At 49.7% G+C, this 21,473-nt stretch overlaps 2 protein-coding genes across 4 annotated transcripts; both read right to left on the minus strand.

The window, feature by feature from the left end:
• Nucleotides 1-43: 43 nt before the first annotated feature.
• On the minus strand, nucleotides 44-21,259 carry HOGA1 (4-hydroxy-2-oxoglutarate aldolase 1). 3 transcript variants are annotated; one of them, XM_067709784.1, is made up of 7 exons: nucleotides 20,635-21,258; nucleotides 10,013-10,141; nucleotides 9,683-9,810; nucleotides 9,055-9,189; nucleotides 8,700-8,796; nucleotides 6,851-6,984; nucleotides 44-1,009 (listed from the first exon to the last, which is right to left on the minus strand). In XM_067709784.1, the coding sequence occupies exons 1-7, from the start codon at nucleotides 20,843-20,845 to the stop codon at nucleotides 860-862; spliced, it is 984 nt and encodes a 327-aa protein (XP_067565885.1). In that variant the 5' UTR covers nucleotides 20,846-21,258; the 3' UTR covers nucleotides 44-859. The 3 variants fall into 3 exon arrangements, with proteins under 3 accessions (XP_067565885.1, XP_067565886.1, XP_067565887.1); XM_067709785.1 differs by lacking the exon at nucleotides 20,635-21,258 and adding an exon at nucleotides 13,769-14,087; XM_067709786.1 differs by lacking the exon at nucleotides 10,013-10,141 and having other exon boundaries at nucleotides 20,635-21,259.
• On the minus strand, nucleotides 14,276-20,628 carry C16H10orf62 (chromosome 16 C10orf62 homolog). Its single transcript, XM_067709783.1, has one exon. It carries the CDS (start codon nucleotides 17,377-17,379, stop codon nucleotides 16,339-16,341), a length of 1,041 nt encoding a protein of 346 aa, XP_067565884.1. The 5' UTR covers nucleotides 17,380-20,628; the 3' UTR covers nucleotides 14,276-16,338.
• Nucleotides 21,260-21,473: the final 214 nt, after the last annotated feature.

A 21,473-nucleotide genomic window follows, 5' to 3' on the forward strand; every position in this document is an offset into this window, starting at 1 on the left:
TCTGCATAGCAGTGGAGTGTTAATCTGTACATAGCCACACTAATTTAACTTACTCAATTTTATTGCAGTAACAAAGTAATTGTTCCTAACAATAAAAGCAGAGTGTGTATAGGCAAGAGGATGGTCCTATCTCAGGCCGAGTCCCCTTTCCTAATGTTTCAGACCTGGGTTGGCTAGAATAGCCTTCTAGAATGGAACATTTATCCACCAGGTGTCATTATTTACCAGTTCTGGCAAGCCACTGGGCTGTCTCACTGGTGCACGTGATGGTTGGGATAAAGGCTAGAGACAATATGAGATCAATCAAAATAGGTTTAGGAAAGGATTAGAATGCAGCTTGCGGGGTGGGGGGGTGTCTTTGAAAGACCAGTGACACCTTTCTGATCAGGTTTCCCAACCTATTGCTTCCCCTGGAAGGAGTCAGAAGTTGGGTTCTCAGGAGTCACCCTGGCTTCCTGCTGCACTGTGCTGGACTCAGGTTTGTACCCCCAAGTCTAAGCAGTCTTCCTTTCAGTAAAACATGGCATTTCTGTGCCCAACTGCCCCCGTGACTTTCCCCTCTGGGTCCTGGTTCACGTGTCTCAGGGGATAGAAAAGCACAGTAGAGAGACAAGTAAGTCATTGCTCCTTCCAAGACTGAAGGTCTCTAGAGACCCAGAGTTCAGGATACAAATGCGAGAGGTCACGGGGCCGGGAGAACAGGAAACGAGCGTGCATGGCAGCGCCTGGAGAGAGGCTACCTGGATGACTGAAATAAGAAGAGGGGCCTTGAACCCTCGTCCCCCCACGTTCCTCTTCAGGCTGCTACCGCAAGGCAAGAGGCTGGGATGTGCGCGGTCCGGCCGTCCCGTCCTCACGCTCAGAGCCAGCCGTTGCTGGTGAAATCCAGGCGCAGCGCCTCCTCCTGGGCGGCGCTCAGCTCCTGCAAGGGGGCGCGGCAGGGGCCTCCGTAGTAGCCAAACCAGTCCATGGTTTTCTTCAGCCCCGGGATCCCGAAGCGCCGGGTCACCTGAGGAGCAGGGCCTGTTAGAAGAGACTGGGGAGTCCCCTGCACACACATCTGGGACCTAGACATGTGTCACTTGCAGAAAGTTAGGGTTCCCACCCTTCCCTCCCGGTAAACTAACTACCAAATCTATGACACCCAGGGTAGGTCACCAGAAGGCAGGTCGGCAGTAGAGAACACAATGCCAAAACCTAGAATGAAGGAAGGTACCTGCTTTGGTTTTAGGAGAGAAATCCGCCCCATCGGGGAGGAGAGTGGCATTCGGTCCTCAAACTGGGTTGGGAGAAGGCAGCAGCGCTGTGGGTCTGGGCGGTAGAGACTCACTGGTCTGCAGCCCAGTTCCCTGGAACCTGACTCAGGGCACACCAGGAGTGGAGAGTCGGAACAGCCCAGACCTCTACTGCCCCCGCAGCAGGGTCCCTCCCCATGCACCCATAGCTCCTCCCTGACCCCAACTCCAAATGCTCTCACAGGGAAAACAATGCATCCTTGTCCGAAGAAGTTTCACTCTGTAACCTTGTATCATTTACTTATCTCTGAGCAAGTTCACTTGCCTAAAACACGAGGGGGCCGGATAACACGATCTCTAAAGTCTTTTCCATTGTAGTGGGAGATCTAATTTAAAATCATGCATGGAGTTTTATAGAAAATGAAGAATCAAGTTTCTTTGTGTTTAGCATAGCAACGGGTTGTTTCATGCTGTTGGGAAGTGTTAGATTAATCTTTGACTACCTAAAAACTAAGAAAGTAATTATTACTTAATAAAGTTTCATTTTGAGGGAAGTAAAACCTTAGAAATATGGGCTTCATGAAGGGTAAAACTAATAAAAGAGGTTGTTTGGGGTAAAGAGGCTGAGAACCACTGATGAATGACTGGCTAATAACTATTCACCACTAGAGGCCAGTAGACTTTAGCAAGCCTCCTCCCAGACCCGGCCCCCATCATGTTCTAATAACCTGAGCATTTCACCCAAAACCTGACTAGGGTGGGAAAGACGATGGAAACAAGAAGTACCTAGAGGAAAGCTTTCTTCCACATAAGGGTCTGAAGATCTCTGATTTGCCCCTCTTCAGATGCTGAGAAAGGGTTGAACACTTTGGAGGTAAAAAACAGGGAAAATCCTAAATATAGCCTGGGCAGGAGGCCGGCTGGGTGGGAGGGCAGTGGACGCACATTGTGTTCGAGCAGGGCAGGGCAATAAGGTGACATCAAGCTGCTCTTGGGGTGGCTGAGCCTACAGCCCGGGCAGCAGAAAGGTGTTCCAGACATTCCTGAGTGTGTGCCCAGAGTTGGCACAGGACGGGGCGCAGAGTGAAGGGTAAGGCAGGATGGCATGCCAAGGGCTAGGAAGGCAGCAAGTATCCTCTCTTCCCAAAGGACAGCCCAAGCTGCTTCGTCTATCAAATTAGGAGGTAACAACATCTACCCCATGTCACAAGAATTGGATGAGAAAAATGCCACTATTTAGGCCAGACCTCAAGCGGCCTGGAAACTCCTCCTCTTCCTATCCGGGTGGTCTGCAGGTTCTGGGACCTTCTCTCTCACAGGCAGATGGGAGTGGGAGAGAAGAAGTCCCGCCCCAGTGGAATGTCAGAATGTATAGTACAGCCTGGGCCCTGATGGGGCTCAGCTGAAAGGCCCTCATTTCTGCAATTCTTACACCCTATCTGTAGCCCGTCCTATCCCAGGAGAACCTTCACATTCAGGGAAACTCGTGCTTGCCTCCTCAGCTGTCCTTTCTCTAAATCTGAGTTAATCTGTCTTTTTGAGGTAAAGATATAAGCTGTGAGGGAAATCTAGAGCCCTCCCACCACTTTCCCAAAGAAAACATTGCCAGGCTCCGTCTGGGACTATTGCCTCAGAGGCAAAACTCAGTCACAAGACAAATATTTAATGCAATATTTTTTAAAAAATGCAAGGGCTTCCCTGGTGGCGCAGTGGTTGAGAGTCCGCCTGCCGATGCAGGGGACACAGGTTCGTGCCCCGGTCTGGGAAGATCCCACATGCCGCGGAGCGGCTAGGCCCGTGAGCCATGGCTGCTGAGCCTGCGCGTCCAGAGCCTGTGCTCCACAACGGGAGAGGCCACAACAGTGAGAGGCCCACGTACCGCAAAAAAAAAAAAAAAAAAGATGTCAGTGGAGGCCACACGAGTAGCAGTAAGAAGGCACTTCTACCCCTTTCAGCTATGGAGGTATCCGTAGAGGCCTAGTGTGGAGCCATTATTATTTCTAAACTCCCAAAAAAGAAATCTCCAGGCCCACATGGTTTCAATGGAGAATTGTTTTTTAGCGTTTAAAGAAGACTTAACATCAATTCTCACAGCCTGTTCCAGAAAACAGAAGAGGAGGGAACACTTCCCAATCAATTAATGAAGCTATTTTTACCCTGATACCAAAATCAGACAAAGACAGAAAGAAAGAAAGAAAGAAAGAAAGAAAGAAAGAAAGAAAGAAAGAAAGAAAGAAAGAAAGAAAGAAAGAAAGAAAGAAAGAAAGAAAGGAAGAAAGGAAGGAAGGAAGGAAGGAAGGAAGGAAGGAAGGAAGGAAGGAAGAAAGAAAGAAAGAAAGAAAGAAAGAAAGAAAGAAAGAAAGAAGGAAGGAAAGAGGTGGGGGGGAGGAAGGAAGGAAGGAAGAAAAAGGACTACATACCAATATCTCTCATGAATATAGGCAGGAAAAACCCATAATAAAATATTAACAAATGGAATTTGGCAATATATAAAAAGTTATACACCATGTGCAAGTGGGGTTTATCCCAGGGATATAAGTCTGGTTCAATATTTGAAAATTATTAATGTAACTTACCATATTAACAGGCTAAAGAGGAAAAAAAAATCACATGGTCAAATCAATCAATGCAGAAAAAATCTGACAAAAATTAAACACCCATTCATGATTTTTAAATACTCTCTGAAAACTAGAATGAGGGAGAACTTCCTCAACTTGAAAAAGAGCATCTACAGAAACCTATAGCTAACATTGCACTTAACAGTGAAAGGCTGAATGCTTTTCTTTAAGATCAGAAACAAGGCAAGGATGTCCACTCTCCCTACTCTTATTCAACATAGTGCAGGAAGTTCTAGCCAGTGCAATAAGGCAAGAAAGGAAATAAAAGGTATGCAGATCAGAAAGGAAGAAATAAAACATCCCCTATTTGTAGATGATATGATTGTCTATGTAGAAAATCCCAAGGAATATAGAAAAAAATCTCATAGAACCCATAAGTGAGTTCAGCAAAGTCATATGATACAACATAAAGAAGCAAAAATCCACTGTGTTTCTATACATACTAGCAATGAACATATGAATAGTGAAATTAAAAATACAATATCATTTATAATCACTCAAAAAATATGAGCCACTTGGGTGTAAATCTCTCAAAACTTGTATAGGACTGGTTTGCCAAAAACTGCAAAGTGCTGATGAAATAAATCAACGAAGGTCTACATAAATGGAGACATAACCATATTCAAGGATTTGAAGACAACACAGTAAAAATGTCAATTGTTCCCAAATTGGTGTACAGGTTTAACACAATTCCTATCAAAATTCCAGCAAGTATTCATAGACATACACAATATTTTTCTAAATTGTATATGGAAAGACAAAGGATTTAGATTAGTTAAAACAATTTTTTGGGGAAAAAAAGAACAAAGTGGGAGGAATCAGTCTAGCTTAAAATCTTAAAATCTGATTTTAAGATTTATTACACACCTACAATAATCAAGTCTGTATGGTACTGCAGAGAGATAGATCAATGGAGAGAATAGAGAATCCAGAAATAGACCTACACAAATACACCCAACTGATTTTTGACAAACGTGCAAAAGTAATTCAGTAAAGGAAAGATCCATCTTTTCAGCAGATGGTGCTGGAGCAAGTGGATATCTACAGGCCAAAAAAGAACAGAAAAAAAAAATGAACCTTGATCTAAGTCTCATACGTTTTACAAAAATTAACTCAAAATGGGTCACAGGCTTGTAAAATATAAAACTTTTAGGAAAAAAATAGAAAAACTTTACAACCTAGTGCTAGGCAAAGAGTTCTTAGACTAGCATCAAAAGCATAAACATAAAAGAAAATATTGATAAATTAGACTTCCTCAAGATTAAAAACTTTTGCTCTGTAAAAGATCTGTTAAGAGAACGATGAGACTAGCTACAGACTGGGAGAAAATCTTTGCAAACCACATTTTTGACAAAGGACTAGTATCTAGAAGGTATAAAGAACTTCCAAAACTCAACAGTAAAAAAAAAAAAAAAAAAAAAATCCAGTTGGAAAATGGGCAAGAGACATAAACAGACATTTCATCTAAGAGGATATATAGATGCCAAATAAATACATGACAAGATGTTCAACAGCATTAGCCATCAGAAAAATGTAAATTAAAACCACGAGATGTCACAACATGCCTATCAGAATGGCAAAAAAAAAAAAAAAGTCACAACACCAAATGCTGGTGAGGATGCAGAGAAACTGGGTCATGCATACATTTACACTGGTGTAAATACAATATGGTACACTCACTATGGAAAACAGTTTCTTAAAACACTAAACTTGCAAACAACATACGACCCACCAATTGTGTATTTATCCCAGAAAAGTGAAAATTTATGGTCACACAAAAACCTGCTCGTAAATGTACATAGCAGCTTTACAACCAGCTTTCCTTCACCAAGAGGACGGTTAAACAGGCTGCTTGTGGCCACACCATGAACTACTATGCAGCAATGAAAAGGAACTGTTGCTTACATGTGCCTGAATGAATCTCCAGAAAACTATGCTCAGTGAAAAAAGCAAATCTCAAAACGTTACAGACTAAAAAAAAAAAAAAAAAGATTTGTTCATAGAGGAAATAAAAAGGTTATAGGCTATCTGATTCCATTTATATAACAGTCTTGAACTGATAAAATTATAAAAATGAACATATTTGTGATTGCCGGGGGTTAAGGAGGGGGTGGGGGCAGGAGAGGAGTAGGTGTGGCTCTAAAAGGATAACACGAGGGATCCTCATGGTGCTGGAAATATTCTGTATCTTGACTGTATACATGTCAAAATCCTGGCTGTAATTTCATGCTATAGCTTTTAAGATGTTACCATTGGGGGAAACAGGGTAATGGGTACCTGGGATCTCCCTGTATTGTTTCTTATAATTTCACGTGAATCTACAATAATCCTAAAATTAAAAGTTTAATTTAAAATATGAATAAAAACATGTCTCCAGGGACACACGTTTTTCTTTATGCCTCAGACTCCAATATGCTCAGCACAGCACTGCCTGCAATTGACAAGCATTCCATCTTGCCTCTTCTCCTTGACTTGCCCAGCAGAGTTGGGGTACACAGTCTGACTACAGAACGGATTATTTGAAGACAGGACTTTCCTGGGAAAGCTGCGCTCTGAATACCTCCAGCCTTCCCACTCCTTTATTACTGTCAATCATTCTATTTTTCAGGATCTGGCCCCTTATAAAGCGGACATAAAGGCCCATGTTTCCCTCTCTTTAGGCAGGGCATCTCTAAGTAAGGTTCCAGGATTCCTGATGTCACAATCATCCAGGATGCTTGTCTCAATGACTGTTCCTGAGCCTAAAGGAGTAGAATTTTAACCAGCTCCCTAAATGAATTCTAATGCACACGTAAGTTTGAGAACCAATGTGGTTCGACTTTGTTCCTGAAGTCAAGATTTTCTGGGGAGGCACAAAGAGTTCCCACACTGGGATGTTCTCTAAAAGGACTTTCTGAAAGGGAAGAGACCAAGTGGGGACCCCTGTGCCAGCACTGGCTCCTGTTCCAATGAGGACACAGACCACCCCCACTCTGGGTCCATTGGCTGGGAACTCACCGCAGTGTTTGGCTCGATGAGGCGGTGCTGCAGCTTCTGGGCATCTTCCCATTGCCCTGTGAGGCAGAGTCGCTCCAGCTGGCACACCTGAGCCCCCAGGACATTGGCCAGGGCACACACGCCCCCTACAGCTCCTGCCACAGAGTAAGATGCAGAACACCAGGCAGAGCCTCTGCCTGCAGAGAATTCCAAATCCTGGTCCCCAGCACCCCTTTGTTCTGGGCACACAGGCTGTGCATTTCTAGGCCACTGGTTAGCCATATCTGAGACACGCTCTGTGAGTTCACAGATTTCCAGAGAGAACATTTCCAGCATATTCACAATAGACTCCCACAGGCTGAGGGGCAGGGAGCAGAGCCTGAAGGCTAACTCAAGGACAGTTCCTTCCCTGCACACCCCTCCCTCCACCCCCCACCCCCTGCAGAGTAGAGTCCCACCTGCCAGTTGATACCTCCACGATCCTCCAATAGCCCCCTGACTCATCAGCCCTGGAAGGGGATGGAGTGGATGGGAAGCCTTTGCTCTACTGAAATTTTATTCCCCGCAGTGAATTCAGCCTGGGACAGCAGTGAGGGAGAGGTTAGGGGAGGGGAAAGAGCACTAGACAGAGGCAGGAGACCCGGCATTTCCTCCCACTGGCTGCATGAACTTGGACAAGTTATCAACCCTCTCCAGTTCTCTTTGTTCTCATGTGGGCAATGAAAACGGGCTGGCTGTGATCTCAGAGGTTCCTGCCGCTTCTGCCAGCCTGTGAGTGTGATTCCAAAGCTAGTTAGGGGTGACTCAAAGCAGAGTGGCCTCAAGACTGGAGAGAGAGTAGGCATTTCAAGCTAATGCTAATATAGCTCGAATGAGCTAATACAGATGCCATTTATTGAAAACCTACTATGTGCCGAGCACTATGGCAGACATAGGGCCAATGCTCTCTAACCCTCATAACACCTCCCTGCTTTGCAGAGTAGAAACTAGGCCCAGAAAGGTCATGTACTTTGCCCTGTTGGTTCTCAGTGAATAAATGGCAGAGCTCAGATTCCAGCTCAGATCCCCAACTTCCAGAGCCTGTGATATTTCCATCTACCACACTCTCAGGAATGAAGCATAAATGGGTCCCTTCTACTCTCCCCTTTAGAGACTGTGACAAGGCAGAGGGGAGCTACACAGGACCTATACTACAAGTCAAAGTCTGCAGAGACAAGAGAGAATAGGAACCAGCATTTTCCCCTGCATCGTTGGAAAAGTAACTCAAATCTACACTCACTGGGGCTTCAGCTGAAGGGAGCAGAGGCTTCCCTCCGCTCCATGGCTCAAATCCAGTCTGAACCCAAGGACCTTGACCCCAAGCAGATAAGAGCAGTTGGTCTAATGGTGACATTCCTAGGCTCCTGGACTGGAACAGAGTCTGATCAGGCAGCTGAAGACGCCCAGCCCAACCCCGCAGGCCTGACAATTCATTCTGGCCTGGACCCACGGACAGAGGAAAATGCACCCCCAGACTAGTGGGAAGGGCCCCAAGGCCTCTTCCCTCAGAGAATGATTTACAAGGTGAGATTAAAGGAGCTACGTTTGTCACCTAAGCAGGGAGCTTGAGACTTCGAGCAAACTGTAGGCATCCCCCCTACAGGCCAGGGATTGTACTCGGCCACCCTCCTCTGCCCAACAAGGTCACCCACAAGCACCCACTATTCAGATAAGTAAGCAGTGTGCCAGACCTCTGAAGTTTCTGAGCAGGCAGGCTGGCAAAGGCCCCCTCTACACCCAGTCCTGGCCCTCACCATCTCTCCCAGCAGAACCCAGCTGCCTGCGTATATCTTGGTCACGCATCACAGTTTGAGAGCAGTGAGAGGCCTACCCACGGCATAGCTGGCCAGCAGGAAGCCAGCTGATCCAGCCAACACCTGGAAATCCTGCCTCCTGGTCTTGTGAACAATCAGCCCGATCCTGGTCACCTGTAACGGCAAACCTGGTGTGAGAGCTGGGCCCACAAGCTCTGCCACCAGCCTGGATGGGGGCTGGGCAAGTGTGGGAGAATGAGAGCCCAGGTCCCAGAGAGATGCCTCAAAGTTCAGATGAACCCCAGAGAGCCCACAGGACAGAGGGAACCCACACAGGAGCCCCGGACTGAAGCGGGTCCCAGAGCTGCCCGGAAGTTGGTAGCAAAAGAGAAGAGGAGGAGGGCGTCCCAGCCGAGAGCTGCTGCCACTCACATCACCACCGCTGTCCTTGATGCCCACGATATTCGGGTGCTGGGAAAGCGTGACCACCGCATCCACAGGCAGGTCCAGCCCCGTGTTGGCTGGGACACTGTAGAGCACCACAGGAATTGGAGACAGGTCGGCAACCTGAGGGGCACAGAGAAGAGAGGAGAGGGCAGCTGCCCCAGGCCTGAGGCGGTCCAGGCTTGGGTCTCTGCAGGGCTACCTCGACTGGCCCACCTGCTGGGCTAGAAGTCACAGTGCTATGCACCCTGATTGCAAGCACTAGTCCTGGCTAACACTTAGGAGTGCTTTCTGTGTGCCAGGCACAGTTCTAAGTCCTTTATGTTTTGATTGGATTTAGTCCTCACAACCACCCTGGAGGAAGATTCCATTATTCCTCCCATTTGGGAGGGGAGGAAACAGCAATACAGCTTGGTTAGGTCAGTCACCCACTGTCACACAGCTGGTACCTGGTGGCATCCCTCCCCTTTCCCAAAGCTGCCATTCATGGGAAGTAGGCTCACCACACTGCTCCCAGCTTCTCTCATCTCCCCTCCCCTCCCCAAGCAGTATCTCTGCCTCACCCAGCTTCCTCTTGGCCCCAGACCTCAAGCCCACACCCACCCCTCACACCCACCTTGGTGTAGTGGTGAATGAGGGCGGCGCTGTTCATGCGGCCGTGATAGTAGCAAGGAGTCACCACCATGGCGGCGTCAGCCCCGACCTGGGCCATGCTCACCGTCATCTCCACCGTGGCCTGAGTGGCTGCAGGAGGAAGGAGGAAGTCTTCCCTACAGGCCGCGGTGGGCGAGGGCAGGAGGCAGAGGACTGGGCTGGGACCCTGAGGCAAGCAAGGGGCGCAGAGCAGAAGAGACAGAGCAAGCGCTAGACCGGACCCAGCCCCGGGTCAGGGAGCCCGCCCCTGCCCCCAGCAGCTACCGCCAGGGCCGGGGCATTAAGGCCTCACACTCGCAGCCGGAGCCGGCTAGCAGGAGCTTGTCCCTGGGCAGGGCCTGGCGCACGCGGCTCACCACCTCCAGGCGCTCACTGCTGGTCAGGAAGGGGAACTCGCCGTTGGAGCCCTGGACCACGAAGCCTGCAAGAGAGGCAACACCTTCCCACGTGCTTGTGAAAAAGCGGATGTTGGACTTATGCTCACCCAGGCTCCTACCTCCCCGACACCACAGTTTATCACACATTTCCTCCCCAGTCCTGATGCAGGCAGAGCGTGCTACCCAGTTGCCGTGACAGTGTTCACACTATTTTTCTTTGTTTTAATGAGATATTTTAGGCATGCCACAAAGAATAGTTAATAATAGAATCCATCGGTGTACCCAGCACCCACGACACCTGCCCCCACCCCGTCACCGTCCTCTTCCTCACCTCTGGCATGTCTCAAGTGGTTATTGTTCCCATTCATGTCTTTATACCCTTAAAACATACATCTGGACCCATAAACAATCTATAAGATGGGTTTTGCCATTTAAAACATTATAGAAATGGAATCACACATAACATTCTGCAGTTTGCCGTTTTTGCTCACCATTGTGCTTTGCACCTTGGCCACAGCAGTACAGGGAGCTCTGATTCATTCACTTTCATTGCTGTATAATATTCTCTCGTGAAGTTAGACCACAATTTACTTTTCATTCTCCCTTTGATGACATTTAGAATACATCCTAATTTTGCTATTACAGACAATGCTGAAACAAACACGTTTAAAAGTTTCTCTCAGTTTAGATACTTAGGCGTGTAAAGGCTGAGTCGCGTGTAAATGCACCTTCACATGCGAAAATTCTAATTAGCCAGTTCATGCCCCAGCAGCACATAGAAAAAAATGCTAGTGCTCATCCACACCAATACTGAGTATTGTCAGAACTAATTTTTGCCAATTTTCTGGGTGGAAAATGATGTCTCATTATTTTTTTATTTTTTTGCGGTACGCGGGCCTCTCACTGTTGTGGCCTCTCCCGTCGTGGAGCACAGGCTCCGGACGCGCAGGCTCAGCGGCCATGGCTCACGGGCCCAGCCGCTCTGCGGCACGTGGGATCCTCCCGGACCGGGGCACGAACCCGCATCCCCTGCATCGGCCGGTGGACTCCCAACCACTGCGCCACCAGGGAAGCCCACATCTCATTATTTTATTTTGCATTTTCCTTTTTTAACCATCATCTGTGAGATTTCTAACTTTACCAGTTAAAGGTGTCAACACTTATATCCATGAGAGACCAGTAGAATTGATGCTCTTCAGCTGAATCTAAACGGAATGTTAAACCATTTTCCTCTCAGCTTTTTTCGTTTTACTTTCTCGTTCCTGTTCTTTCTCCTCTCCATTCCAGTTCAATTTTTTTTCTTAAATACAGCATACAATAAACGAAGAGTATTAATAAATAGAAGACCGTTTGGGAGGAAGGAAAGAAAAGAAAGCCAGGGGCAATGTTGGTATACAGAATCCCTGCCGTACAGTTCTGATGGGCCAGAAATTTGACTTGGAGCTTCCCGACAGTCAAAGCTAAAAGGGAAACGTGGTCAGCTGACAGATATGTAGAAATCAAGATAAAGCAAAGCAGCTGTCCTGGAGAAACACAGCATTTCCTGGCACTGGGACAAAGAGAGGTTGTTCCTATGAGTCATCCTTAAGGGGACACAGTGTGATGGGGAGACAACGTTACACCACAAACCTCTCTCTGTGCTGTTCACTCTACCGTTAAAGTCCACTGAGTGGGTTGCCAGAAGAGCTCACCGGATACTTAGCATATTTCCCCCAGTTTTTGCCTTGGTAACATCGCAGGGAACATCTTGAGGCAAACAGATTTTGGCTTCTGTTGCATTGCCTCCTCAGGATCAATTCCTCCGTGTCAGGCTAGGGGCCTGTGGTGGGAGCCTCCTTCTGTCTTGCTCCATAAGGCCACAGTGATTTCCCAGGGCATCACCCCACTTGCAGAGTTGCCAACCCCAGAGAGGGCTCCAATCCAGCCACGATTGGACCAGCATCCTCTGGCTAAGAATTTAGAGAACAAGCTCTTGCCACTGCCTCCGCAACATTTTCTGCCAGCCCCCTTGAAGGGGGCTTCTTGCTTCAGACATGTCTCCAGACACAGTCACTCACTCCCAAGTCCCCTTTCATTCTGGTGGTCAGTTCCAGAAGCCTCCAGTCCCCACAGTTGGACTTGGCCTAAACAGCAGGACAGCTGGGTCTTGAGCTCCCCCTGTGCTCAAGACTCCTAGTGGCTTCTCCTCATTTCATTTAAGGGAGCATCCGACCCGGGCCTGACTCCCAAGAAGGAAGAGATGCCAGGCTGGGGGAGGGGAAGTGTGATAGAGTCAGGCAAGCGCTGGACTCCAGTCCCTCTGGCTACTGGGCAAGTCACAGCGCTCTCTGAGACCCCATTTCCTTTTCTTTGGGAAGACAATAAAGTCACTTCAATCCTACCTGATAGGGCTGTCTTAAAGGCTCAGATGAGAAAATGTAGGAGAAAGAAAGCACTTTGAAGTCTGTGAACTGATACTGCCAAGAACCCCCTCCTTCTCCTTGACCAGATGTCCAGTTTCAGGCCTAATGTGCCACCATGGTGTAGAGGTGGGGCTAAAGGAGAGGAAAAGGCCAGGGTTCCAGATGGGTGGGGAGTGAGGAAAGTGAGCGGTGGGGAAGCAGGGAGCAGCACAGTAGGGTTGTCAGAGCCCGGGTTTAACTCCCAGTGTGCCCCTCGCCAGCTCTGAGCCCTTGGGCAAATGGTTTAACCAAACCTCAGCTTCCCCAACTGAAAAATGGGCGTAATATTGGTGCCCTTTTTCAAGACTTGTGAAGTTTCAATGAGATACTATTTGTAAAGTGCTTGCAATAGCTAGAACCTGGCATTCAATATGTTAGCTGTAATCATTATATTAGTCAGAGGAGTGCTCAAGCCTTAAATCAGGAGGGTGGCAACTTTCAGTCTGAGGAGGGGGAGTTTGGCTGGTGTGGGACGGGAGGCTGCACTCAGGAACCTCTCAGGCCTCCTCCAGCTCTAAGAGGAAAGAGACTCATTTCAGAAGCTTCTCTCCCTTGCCCCCATGGTTATTCTGGCTGCTCTGGGGAGCCAGAAAGGCTTGGTGAGGGGAGTAGGTGGGGGCTGAGGACACACAAGCAACAGCGTGATTTACTGTGGCCAAAAGGAATCACAGTCTCTTTTATGTAAGTAGTATCCGCAGTCAGTGTTATGCCCCTTGGCCCATCATCATTGCCACCTCCTCCGAGAAGTCTTCCTGGGATCAAGCCTTCACTGGACATCTCTCCTCTGAACTTCCATTACCTATTCCTTGTCCTTCCCTGCTGCCTACTCAAAAGTGCACAGAGATCCTCAGAACCCTTCAATCTGCCCGACCCCCACCTGTTGAGACTTGACAAAATTTCTCAAACTGGCCTCTGCTGTGAAATGAGGAAATTGGATGGGACAGTCTCTTAAGTTCTCTTTGCCTTGAGGCTTTGGAGTCACTTTTCGGGCTTTTCCTCCTCCCTTTTGCCTATCTCTAAATGTTCCCCTCCAGCCAAACTGACTGTCAGGGTCCCCAGACACACTGCCATCATCCTGCCTCTACACCTTTGCTCCTGTACCTTTCTCTCTGCCCAGAACACCTCCCTAGTTGCAGCCCCTCAGATGCTGCAAGAACCACGAAGCCTTTCCTTAATCCCCCTCTCCCTTGTGCTCCATAGCATTTTGTCCTTGCCCAGCACTTGCCCTACCTTGTCTAGAAGCATCAAGATCAAAGATGGTGTCCTCATTTTGGCCTCCTTCGTGACACCCAGCACACTGCCTGTTGACATGTGCGTTGATAATTTGTTGCATAAAAGAAAAATTGTCCCAAACCTGGTCTAAGGCAGAACTTTTTTGCATGATGTAATTCATAACCTCCCACTAGGAAGAAATGAAAGTTCCTGATGAAATGCTTAAGCAATTTCCTAATGAGCTTCAATGGAATTAAGCCTTGGCCTGGGAAACCAGCCACTCTCCCAGTAGACTCTAAGACAAGAGTCTAGTGACTGTTAACCTCTCTTCTTTCTATCTAGTCTAACAATGATTTAACCATTCTCTTTTCTTATAAAAATATCCTTTCCAAGAGTATATACTTGAGTTGGCTGTTTAGAAGCTATTTTCCTTGCAGCACAACTGTAATAAAACTTTGATATCCCTCTTAACTAAATTGCCTGAAAACTTTTTTGAATTTTAATTTGAACTACTTTCCAATTTACAGGAAAGTTGCAAAAATGGTACAGGGCACTTCCATACATCCCTCCCCCAGCCCCCTACTAACGACAACATCTTACCTAACTAGAGTACAATGATCAGAACAAAAGACTTGACATTGGTACAATGCTAACTACACACTTTATTTGAATTTTGCCAGTTTGAAACTTTTTAAAAGTTAAGATTCCAAAGTCATAATTAGCTAATCTGAAATTTTATGTAATAAGTTTTTAATAAGGGATTTAAGGTCTTCCAGATAAATGCATGCATTTTATGCATTTTAACAGTCACTTGCAGAAGCCAAACCTCACTACTCTCGCCTTCCATCTAATTAGCAGCTTCCAACATTTTCCAGTATGATTGACCCTATTTTTTTCCAACTAAGATTTTTATTATGAAGTTTTTTTTTTTTTTTTTTGGCTGCGCTGTGCAGCATGGGGTATCCTAGTTCCCCAACCAGGGATCTTACCAGCGCCCCCTGCAGTGGAAGCGTGGAGTCTCAACCACTGGACCGCCAGGGAAGTCCCTATTATGAAGTACTTTAAATACACACACACACACACACACACACACACACATCAACATTTATATAAAGTCACTTACTAGTAATGTCAAAAATATTCAAATACTCCCAACTATGCTCCATAAAATCAAATGACAACATTTAGGGTGTTTACAGATTTAACCATCCTTTGCAATGATTCTGGGCACCTTCTTCCTGGAGTTGGAGGCCCACAGGTTGGGAACCACTGGTAAATCCATAATAGATGCAAATGGTAAGAAATTTCTACGTAAAGGAGACACTGGAGGTTAGACAGTGCCATGTAGCTGACTCCTCTCAAGTTTCACGGGGGAGACAGCTGCCTCCCGTTAACTGCCTACCTGGGGGTCACTGCTTGCTCCAGAAATGGCTTTGTGAAACCCAGGAAGAGGAGGCAAGGAGAGTCCCAGGCTTGCCGGAGGGCACAGCGAGTGTCAGGACATGTGGGAAGAGGACAGGGATAAGTATAAGAGAGATAGGCCCACTGGGGGATGGTGGACATCGGACTCGGGGGTAGCACAGGGCAGGGGTTCGGGGTACGGGCTTTGGAGTTAGGCCAAGCTGGGCTCTGACCCCAGCAACATCACTTACTGTCTAGGCTGTCTCAGGAAAATTACACCTCTGAGCCTCACTACAAAATGGAGATAACATAATACCCTCCTCATGGGGCTGTGCCGTAACACAACACAGAACATGGCATATACTAAACACTCAAAAAAAGGTGGGCAGAGCTACTGGTAGTACTAATCCTACTACAGTTTAGCAGTACTGCAACAGAGGCAGCCCCAGCAAGAGTAGCATGAACAAGGAGAGAGCATATGGCACGGTAGCTCTGAAGGTAGGCGGTGGGGAGGCACCAACACGGATCCCAGTGCGGGCAGGGAGAGGGCGGTAGTACACAGGGTGACCTACATCCCACCCCTGCTTACTTCCTGGCTTCTCAAAGCCTGTCTCTCCCCACTCCTCCCAACTCCCAGCTGCTCCCTCCTTCCTTGGTAGCAGCAGGTCGGTGGCAGTTGAGCCCCCTGGAGATTCCCCACGCCCAGAAACTGAGACCCGGGAGGCCGAATTATGGAGTCTCGAATCAGCCCACATGAAGAGGACTGTGGGAGGAGGAACCCTCTCCCCAGAGGCCCGCCCAGACCTGGGGCTGGCCACAAAGCCCTCAGACCCAGAGTGAGGGTATACAAGGCTTTATTGGCTCAGTTCCAGGCAGCTGGCATCAGCGTGGTGCTCTCAGCTGCTCCTGGGATCTGCCTCGCGCATCCTCTCTTGCTGGGTCTTCCGTGGCCTGCGAGTCTGTCTCAGCTGCTTCAATTCCCCCCAGCTCTCCCTCCATCAGGGGCCATCAGTGGCAGACTCCGCTCACAGAATCCAAGGGACCCGGGACCCCTGTGAGGGCCTGACGAAGCAGGGATTTAAGCAGCATCTGGGCCACATAGTTTGCCCCATCGGAGAGACGGACCACATAGGATGCCTGTGATTGTGTGCCAGCCCTGTGGGGGGAAGGGGCATCTCCATCTGTGGTTAGGTGGCTTTAAAGGGCTGGTAGGCCTGGTGGCTGCTGTTCGGCGGGCTGTGGCACGGGTGGCTCGGGTGGCTTGGATAACCCTGGTGGCCATGGCTATGGAAGGTGTGCATGTGGTTGGCACCAGCTGTGGTGGTTTCCTGCTGGGTGAGGAAATTCCCTTTCAGCTTCATCTCCACCTCCTCGAGGGCCTTCAGCTCCTCCTGGCTGATGTCCTTGGACTCCAGGTGGCCTGAGTTCTGGCAAGCCATGGCACGCTGCAACATGGAGATAGCCAGCTGCTGCCCCTTGGTGTCAATCTCCTCGGTACAGGCAGCCACAGCGGCCCACATGGCCTCATCCGTGGACGAGGATTTCCCAGACTCCTCGTGGGTCTCTTTGGTCACTGAGGTCCCAGACATCCTCTGCTTGCTGGTCAAGGGCTCCCGGTGAAGAGCAGTGCCCTCTTCTCCTTGCCTCGTGGTGAAGGTGTCCACAGGAATCGTGGTGCTGGCCTCCCCGCTGCCGCTCTCAGGCTGGGCAGCAGCACCGCTGCTGCAGGCCCCGGCGCTGTGGCTGCAGGTGGGGCTGCTGCCGGCAGCCAGCTTCTCTTCGGAAAGACAGCTGAAGTGCGATTTGATCCAGCTCTCCTTCCTTGCTTTGTCGCTTTCTGGTGGCTCCTGCTCGTCTTGTGCAGTCTCAGAATCTATCTTCCTTCTCCTCTTCCTCTGCATCCACAACATGAGGGCTCCACCTCCGAGTAAGAGGGCGGTCCCCAGCACCACCCTGCGTGATGGTTGCTGGATGAGCTCCAAGAAGGTCTCCAGGACCCCACGCCAGGCGGGCAGAGCTAAGAGCACACTGGGAGTCGGGGAGCCCAGATGGTATGGCTCATGCTTGAAAGGACAGGCTCCCCGAGGTTGTCTGGCAGGCAGGCCCCACGCTGTGCCCTCCCTAGGCTGCCCCTCCCACCTCAGCAATGAACCCCATTGTGAGGAAGGTGGTTGAGGGGCGGGGCGGGGAGAGGTCACAGGATCCTTTATGTCTAGTCTGACAGGCATGGGCTGAGGCCTGGGACCTTTCTCCCACCCTGACAGCTGTCCCCAAGGTCAGTGGAAGGGTAGCTTCCCCAATTCTGAGTCCCTTCTGCCTCCTGCTTGTGACCTGTTCTGCAAGTCAGGCCTTCTTATCGTCCAGTCTTTGGTTTCTCTTCCTCCCCATCTGATGGCACCCAAGGGGCAGAAGCTGCTGGGTCAAGCGGGCCATGGTTGAAAGACCCCCTTGGCTGGGCTGGCATCCATTCCTGGCTGCCTAAGGCTAGTGTCTCCCTCCATGAAGGGCCGAGCCCCACTGCCAGCTCAGTGCATTCCATCCCCACTTACAGCCCCCAGCCCCATAACAGAGAGGGTCCGGAAGCCAAAGGGGTCCAGAAAGGAGCTCATTCTGGAATAACATGAGGTCACAACTGGGGGGAAGACAAGCAGTAGGCTGAGAAGGCAGAATACGCAGGACAGGAGACTTCAGCCCATCCCAGATCCCTGGGGCCGTTTCAGGATGGGGGCTGCTACCTCTTGCCTTAATGCACCTGCAAACCCAGAATTTGCCCCCAACTCCCCTGTAAGTGGGCAGAGTTCAGGTTATGAGTGGGTGGGCCAGCTGGCCAGGCTCTCTGTGGGTACAGACAACTGAGAGTGTGACCGTCAATCCCAAATTATACCCAGGGCCTCTCAGGGCAGAAACAGGCCTGGGCCACTCCCAGAGGCGTATGACACATTTTTCAATGCCAAATAGGGTTATAAAAATTGTGATATTTTAAATAAAATATTTTATTTAACAAACTAATGGCTTTAATATACACAAAATATTATACCTTATCACGAGAAACCATAGTCTTCCCTTCATAATAAGGGAATAAGACAGAAGCTTAAGGCTTTCTGGGAAAAATCACCTCCCTGATCCTGCTGGAGTAACTCTGGGTCATCCACTAACCTCATTTGGAAATAACAATTCAAAGTTCATCTCTGAGGTTGTTTGTGGGTGTGAGTTCAGGGACCAATGGCCCTTCTGCAAAAACCCTTCCCTCTGGTCTCCGGTTATAAGTTTTATTTAAAAGAAATACTCTTTATTCAAATAATTAGTACAAATTAAATATGCTGAAAAAAATAAGTAATAAATAGAGCTGCACAGTTTCAGGCAATGCCTTTCAGAAGAATCTCTTAACTCTTCACTAATTCATCGAGGGCAGGTTCCCATCTCCTCTTTGGAGGACCTTTAACTCATTGCAGGAGGCCCTGGCAATGTGATACATGATGGTTCCCTCCCCTGCCCCTGAGTTTGGGCTGCAAAAGGGGGTGAGGATCCAGCAAGAGAGACATAGATTTTCGCGCTAGAGTGGCTCACTGCTCCCTTCCCAGGCAACCCGGCTGCATCCTGGGAGCTGTGACTGGGCCCTATGGCCCGGTGTTATCTGTGCCAGGACCTCGGGTTTGGGTTCCTTGGGAGGACTGTGTTGAATGCTGTGGCCCGGTTGCCATTCTAAAATGAGGAAGCCGGATCAGAGGTTCAGTGATTTTTCCAAGGTCGCCGTAACTAGCAGAACTAGAACTCCTACAGGTCTTCTAACTCCGGGTGTTGGGCTCTTCTACACAGTGCCCCGCTCCCCCATGTGCGGGGGTAAGAGAGAGCTGAGGTGGGAGCTGGTGCCTGCGTAGTTTACCAATGGCCAGCCTGCCAAACCCTCTGCAGCCTGTGCTCCTAGGCACCCCTGTCCCCACTGCAGCAGTGAGTTGTGGGGAGGGGGAAGGAAGGGTCCAGAGAAGAGCCTGGGGCGCAGGCAGACACTGGATGCAAAGTCTACCCTCCCCACCCCCTGCACTACGGTGTCCTTGAACCCGGGAGGTGAAGCAGAGTCTTCGTTTAGAGATTCAAGGAGCTTCTCACTTTGCTTCAAGAGATCCGGGCCTCAGCCCAAACCTTCAGGCTCCAATGAGCTGAGCCCCAGCAGAAATGTACTTAGAGTTTGTGTCACTGCTCAGTGTGGACGTCCACAGGGCATTCACTGGCCGCTAGGGAAGGTTCACATCGCCTCAGCACTGAGATACGAATGGGGTCTCAGTCATGCCAGCGGGCACTGTCACAACGCGGCTCTGCCCGCAGTGGCGATCACACTGTCATTCTAATCATCGTTATCACTGGAATCCACACCTTCTCATGTACATACCCTTCACAATTTACAGCATGCTTTCACTTGCATTCTCTCAGATTCTTCTCCCCACCCTCCTATGATGTGGCCATTATTACTCCCACGTGTCAGATGGAGAAACTGAGCTTTAGAGAGATCTCACAGCTAAGTCAGTGGCCGAGCTGTGGTTTGAATCAAGAGTGCACGTTCCCAACTGCTCCACTGCATTACCCCAGTCGGAACCACTCCATTCCCAAGTTGGTGCCCATCAGGGTCTATTTATTAGAATCTGACCTAGCGGCTCATCAGTCAGTGCAGTGGAGTGAAACCGAGCATGGCTGTGCAGTCAGGCCTGAGTTCAAATCCCAGCTCAGCCACGTATTAGCTGAGTGACCTTGGGCAAGTGATCTCGTCACTCTGAGCCCCAGCTTCCCAGTCTGTGAAATAGGGCTATTGAGAGCACTGCCTCAGGGAACTGTCACGGGTGATGGATGAGGGTGGGCAGGGCAGGACGGGCAGAATTTGCCGCTTCTTTTATCTTCATTTATCGTGCCTGTGGCTGTGTTGTATGTTGAGTGTCACAAATATGATCTGGTCTCTGATCTCAGAGAGGGGAGGCCCATGTGTAACAGGGGAAATGAGTCAGAGGATCCAGGACAGGAATTAACTTGGCCGAGGGAGGCTTTGCCCGGAAGAGAGTGTGCAAACAAGGCTTTGAGGGAGATGAGCCCGCTGGCGGGGCTGCCACGTGACACCCCGCTGCCCTCACATCTGCACAGAGTGGCTGGTTGACAAAGGCTTTCACACCCATGATCTAGTTTCATCCTCACAATAACGCTGGGCTAAGAACTTCAACAGTTTACAGCTGGGGAAACTGAGGCAGAGGAGATTCAACCCAAGATCACAGGCCAACCCAAGAGGAGATTCAACCCAAGATCACAACCCAAGATTCCTGCCTGGCTCCTGACTCCAGACCAATGCCCCCTGTTCCTCTCCCATAATAAAATGACTCCCAGGGTACCCGACTGACCAAGAGCAGCTCGAAAGAGCCTGTGTACCCTCCTCTGGTTGCTGGCTGAGGAGACCAGGGTCATTCACATCTCCCCAACTCCCACAGCGGACAGACCCTGCTTACCTCGGAAGGGAAAGGTGCCCAGTTTGTGCAGATTCTCCTCCAGTTTCCCATAGTCCACCTCGGCCGTGGCAGTGAAGGGGGTGGTCACAGGGGGGTAGATGCCTGAGATGTCCACCTTCCTCCCCTCCCCTGAGGCCCAGCCCCCCACGGTGCTGGACAAGGCCCTGCTCAGCCCCTGCCTCACAGAGGACCAGACTCGGGGGCCCAGCATCTCCACAGGAGGCTCAAAGCCCAGCTGGTCTCTGCCCCCGAGGGATGCTGAATTTGGACTCCTTCCTACCCCAGTTAATGATCTATGTGTCTGGTTAAAAATTTGCTGCCCCCTGACTTGTTGGCTCTCAGGCAGGCCTGGGCTGGGTGTTTCCAGGGTCAGAGGCTAGGCCTGTTGGCTCCAGGGAGGTCTTCCCTCCCCCTGGGGAGCAGCTGGAGAAATGCCACAACCCAGTGTCCCTGTGGCCAGACGGAGGACTGGTTCCTTGGGTCCTTACACAAAACGGTGCCTCCAGTGGGGCCCGGCCCTCCTCCCACAATTCCCAGCCCCAAAGCCAGGAGCCAGGCTGGCTTCCCCGCTTCCGCGTGGCAGTTGAGAGCTTGGCGGAGCCGATTGGCTGAGCCGGCCCTTCCCTGTGGGAGGCGGGGCTGGCTGGATGAGACCTGTGATCTGCCGCCACTGCCCCACTCCCCTGCCAAGCTCCTCCCACCAAGCCTGCCACGTGACAGGCCCGTGCTGGTCACGCACAGCCCCACAGGACAGCTGTCACCAGGAGGGGACCCCAGGACAAGTGCCCTGGGAAGCTGATCCACTTTGGGACTGGGAAGTGGGGTGGCAGGAAAGAAGC

The sequence above is a fragment of the Pseudorca crassidens genome, chromosome 16 (assembly GCF_039906515.1).
Source record: "Pseudorca crassidens isolate mPseCra1 chromosome 16, mPseCra1.hap1, whole genome shotgun sequence".
NCBI classification, from domain to species: domain Eukaryota; kingdom Metazoa; phylum Chordata; class Mammalia; order Artiodactyla; family Delphinidae; genus Pseudorca; species Pseudorca crassidens.

Bases quoted from the DNA above. Each gene is read 5' to 3' on its own strand.
- C16H10orf62 (XM_067709783.1), bottom strand. From the start codon at position 17,379: ATGCCTGTCAGACTAGACATAAAGGATCCTGTGACCTCTCCCCGCCCC.
- HOGA1 (XM_067709784.1), bottom strand. From the start codon at position 20,845: ATGCTGGGCCCCCGAGTCTGGTCCTCTGTGAGGCAGGGGCTGAGCAGG. The intron at 10,142-20,634 runs GTAAGCAGGGTC...CCTCTCTTGCAG, and splicing joins GGGCACCTTTCCCTTCCGAG to GCTTCGTGGTCCAGGGCTCC. The intron at 8,797-9,054 runs GTGAGTGGCAGC...TTGCCGTTACAG, and splicing joins TCAAGGACAGCGGTGGTGAT to GTGACCAGGATCGGGCTGAT.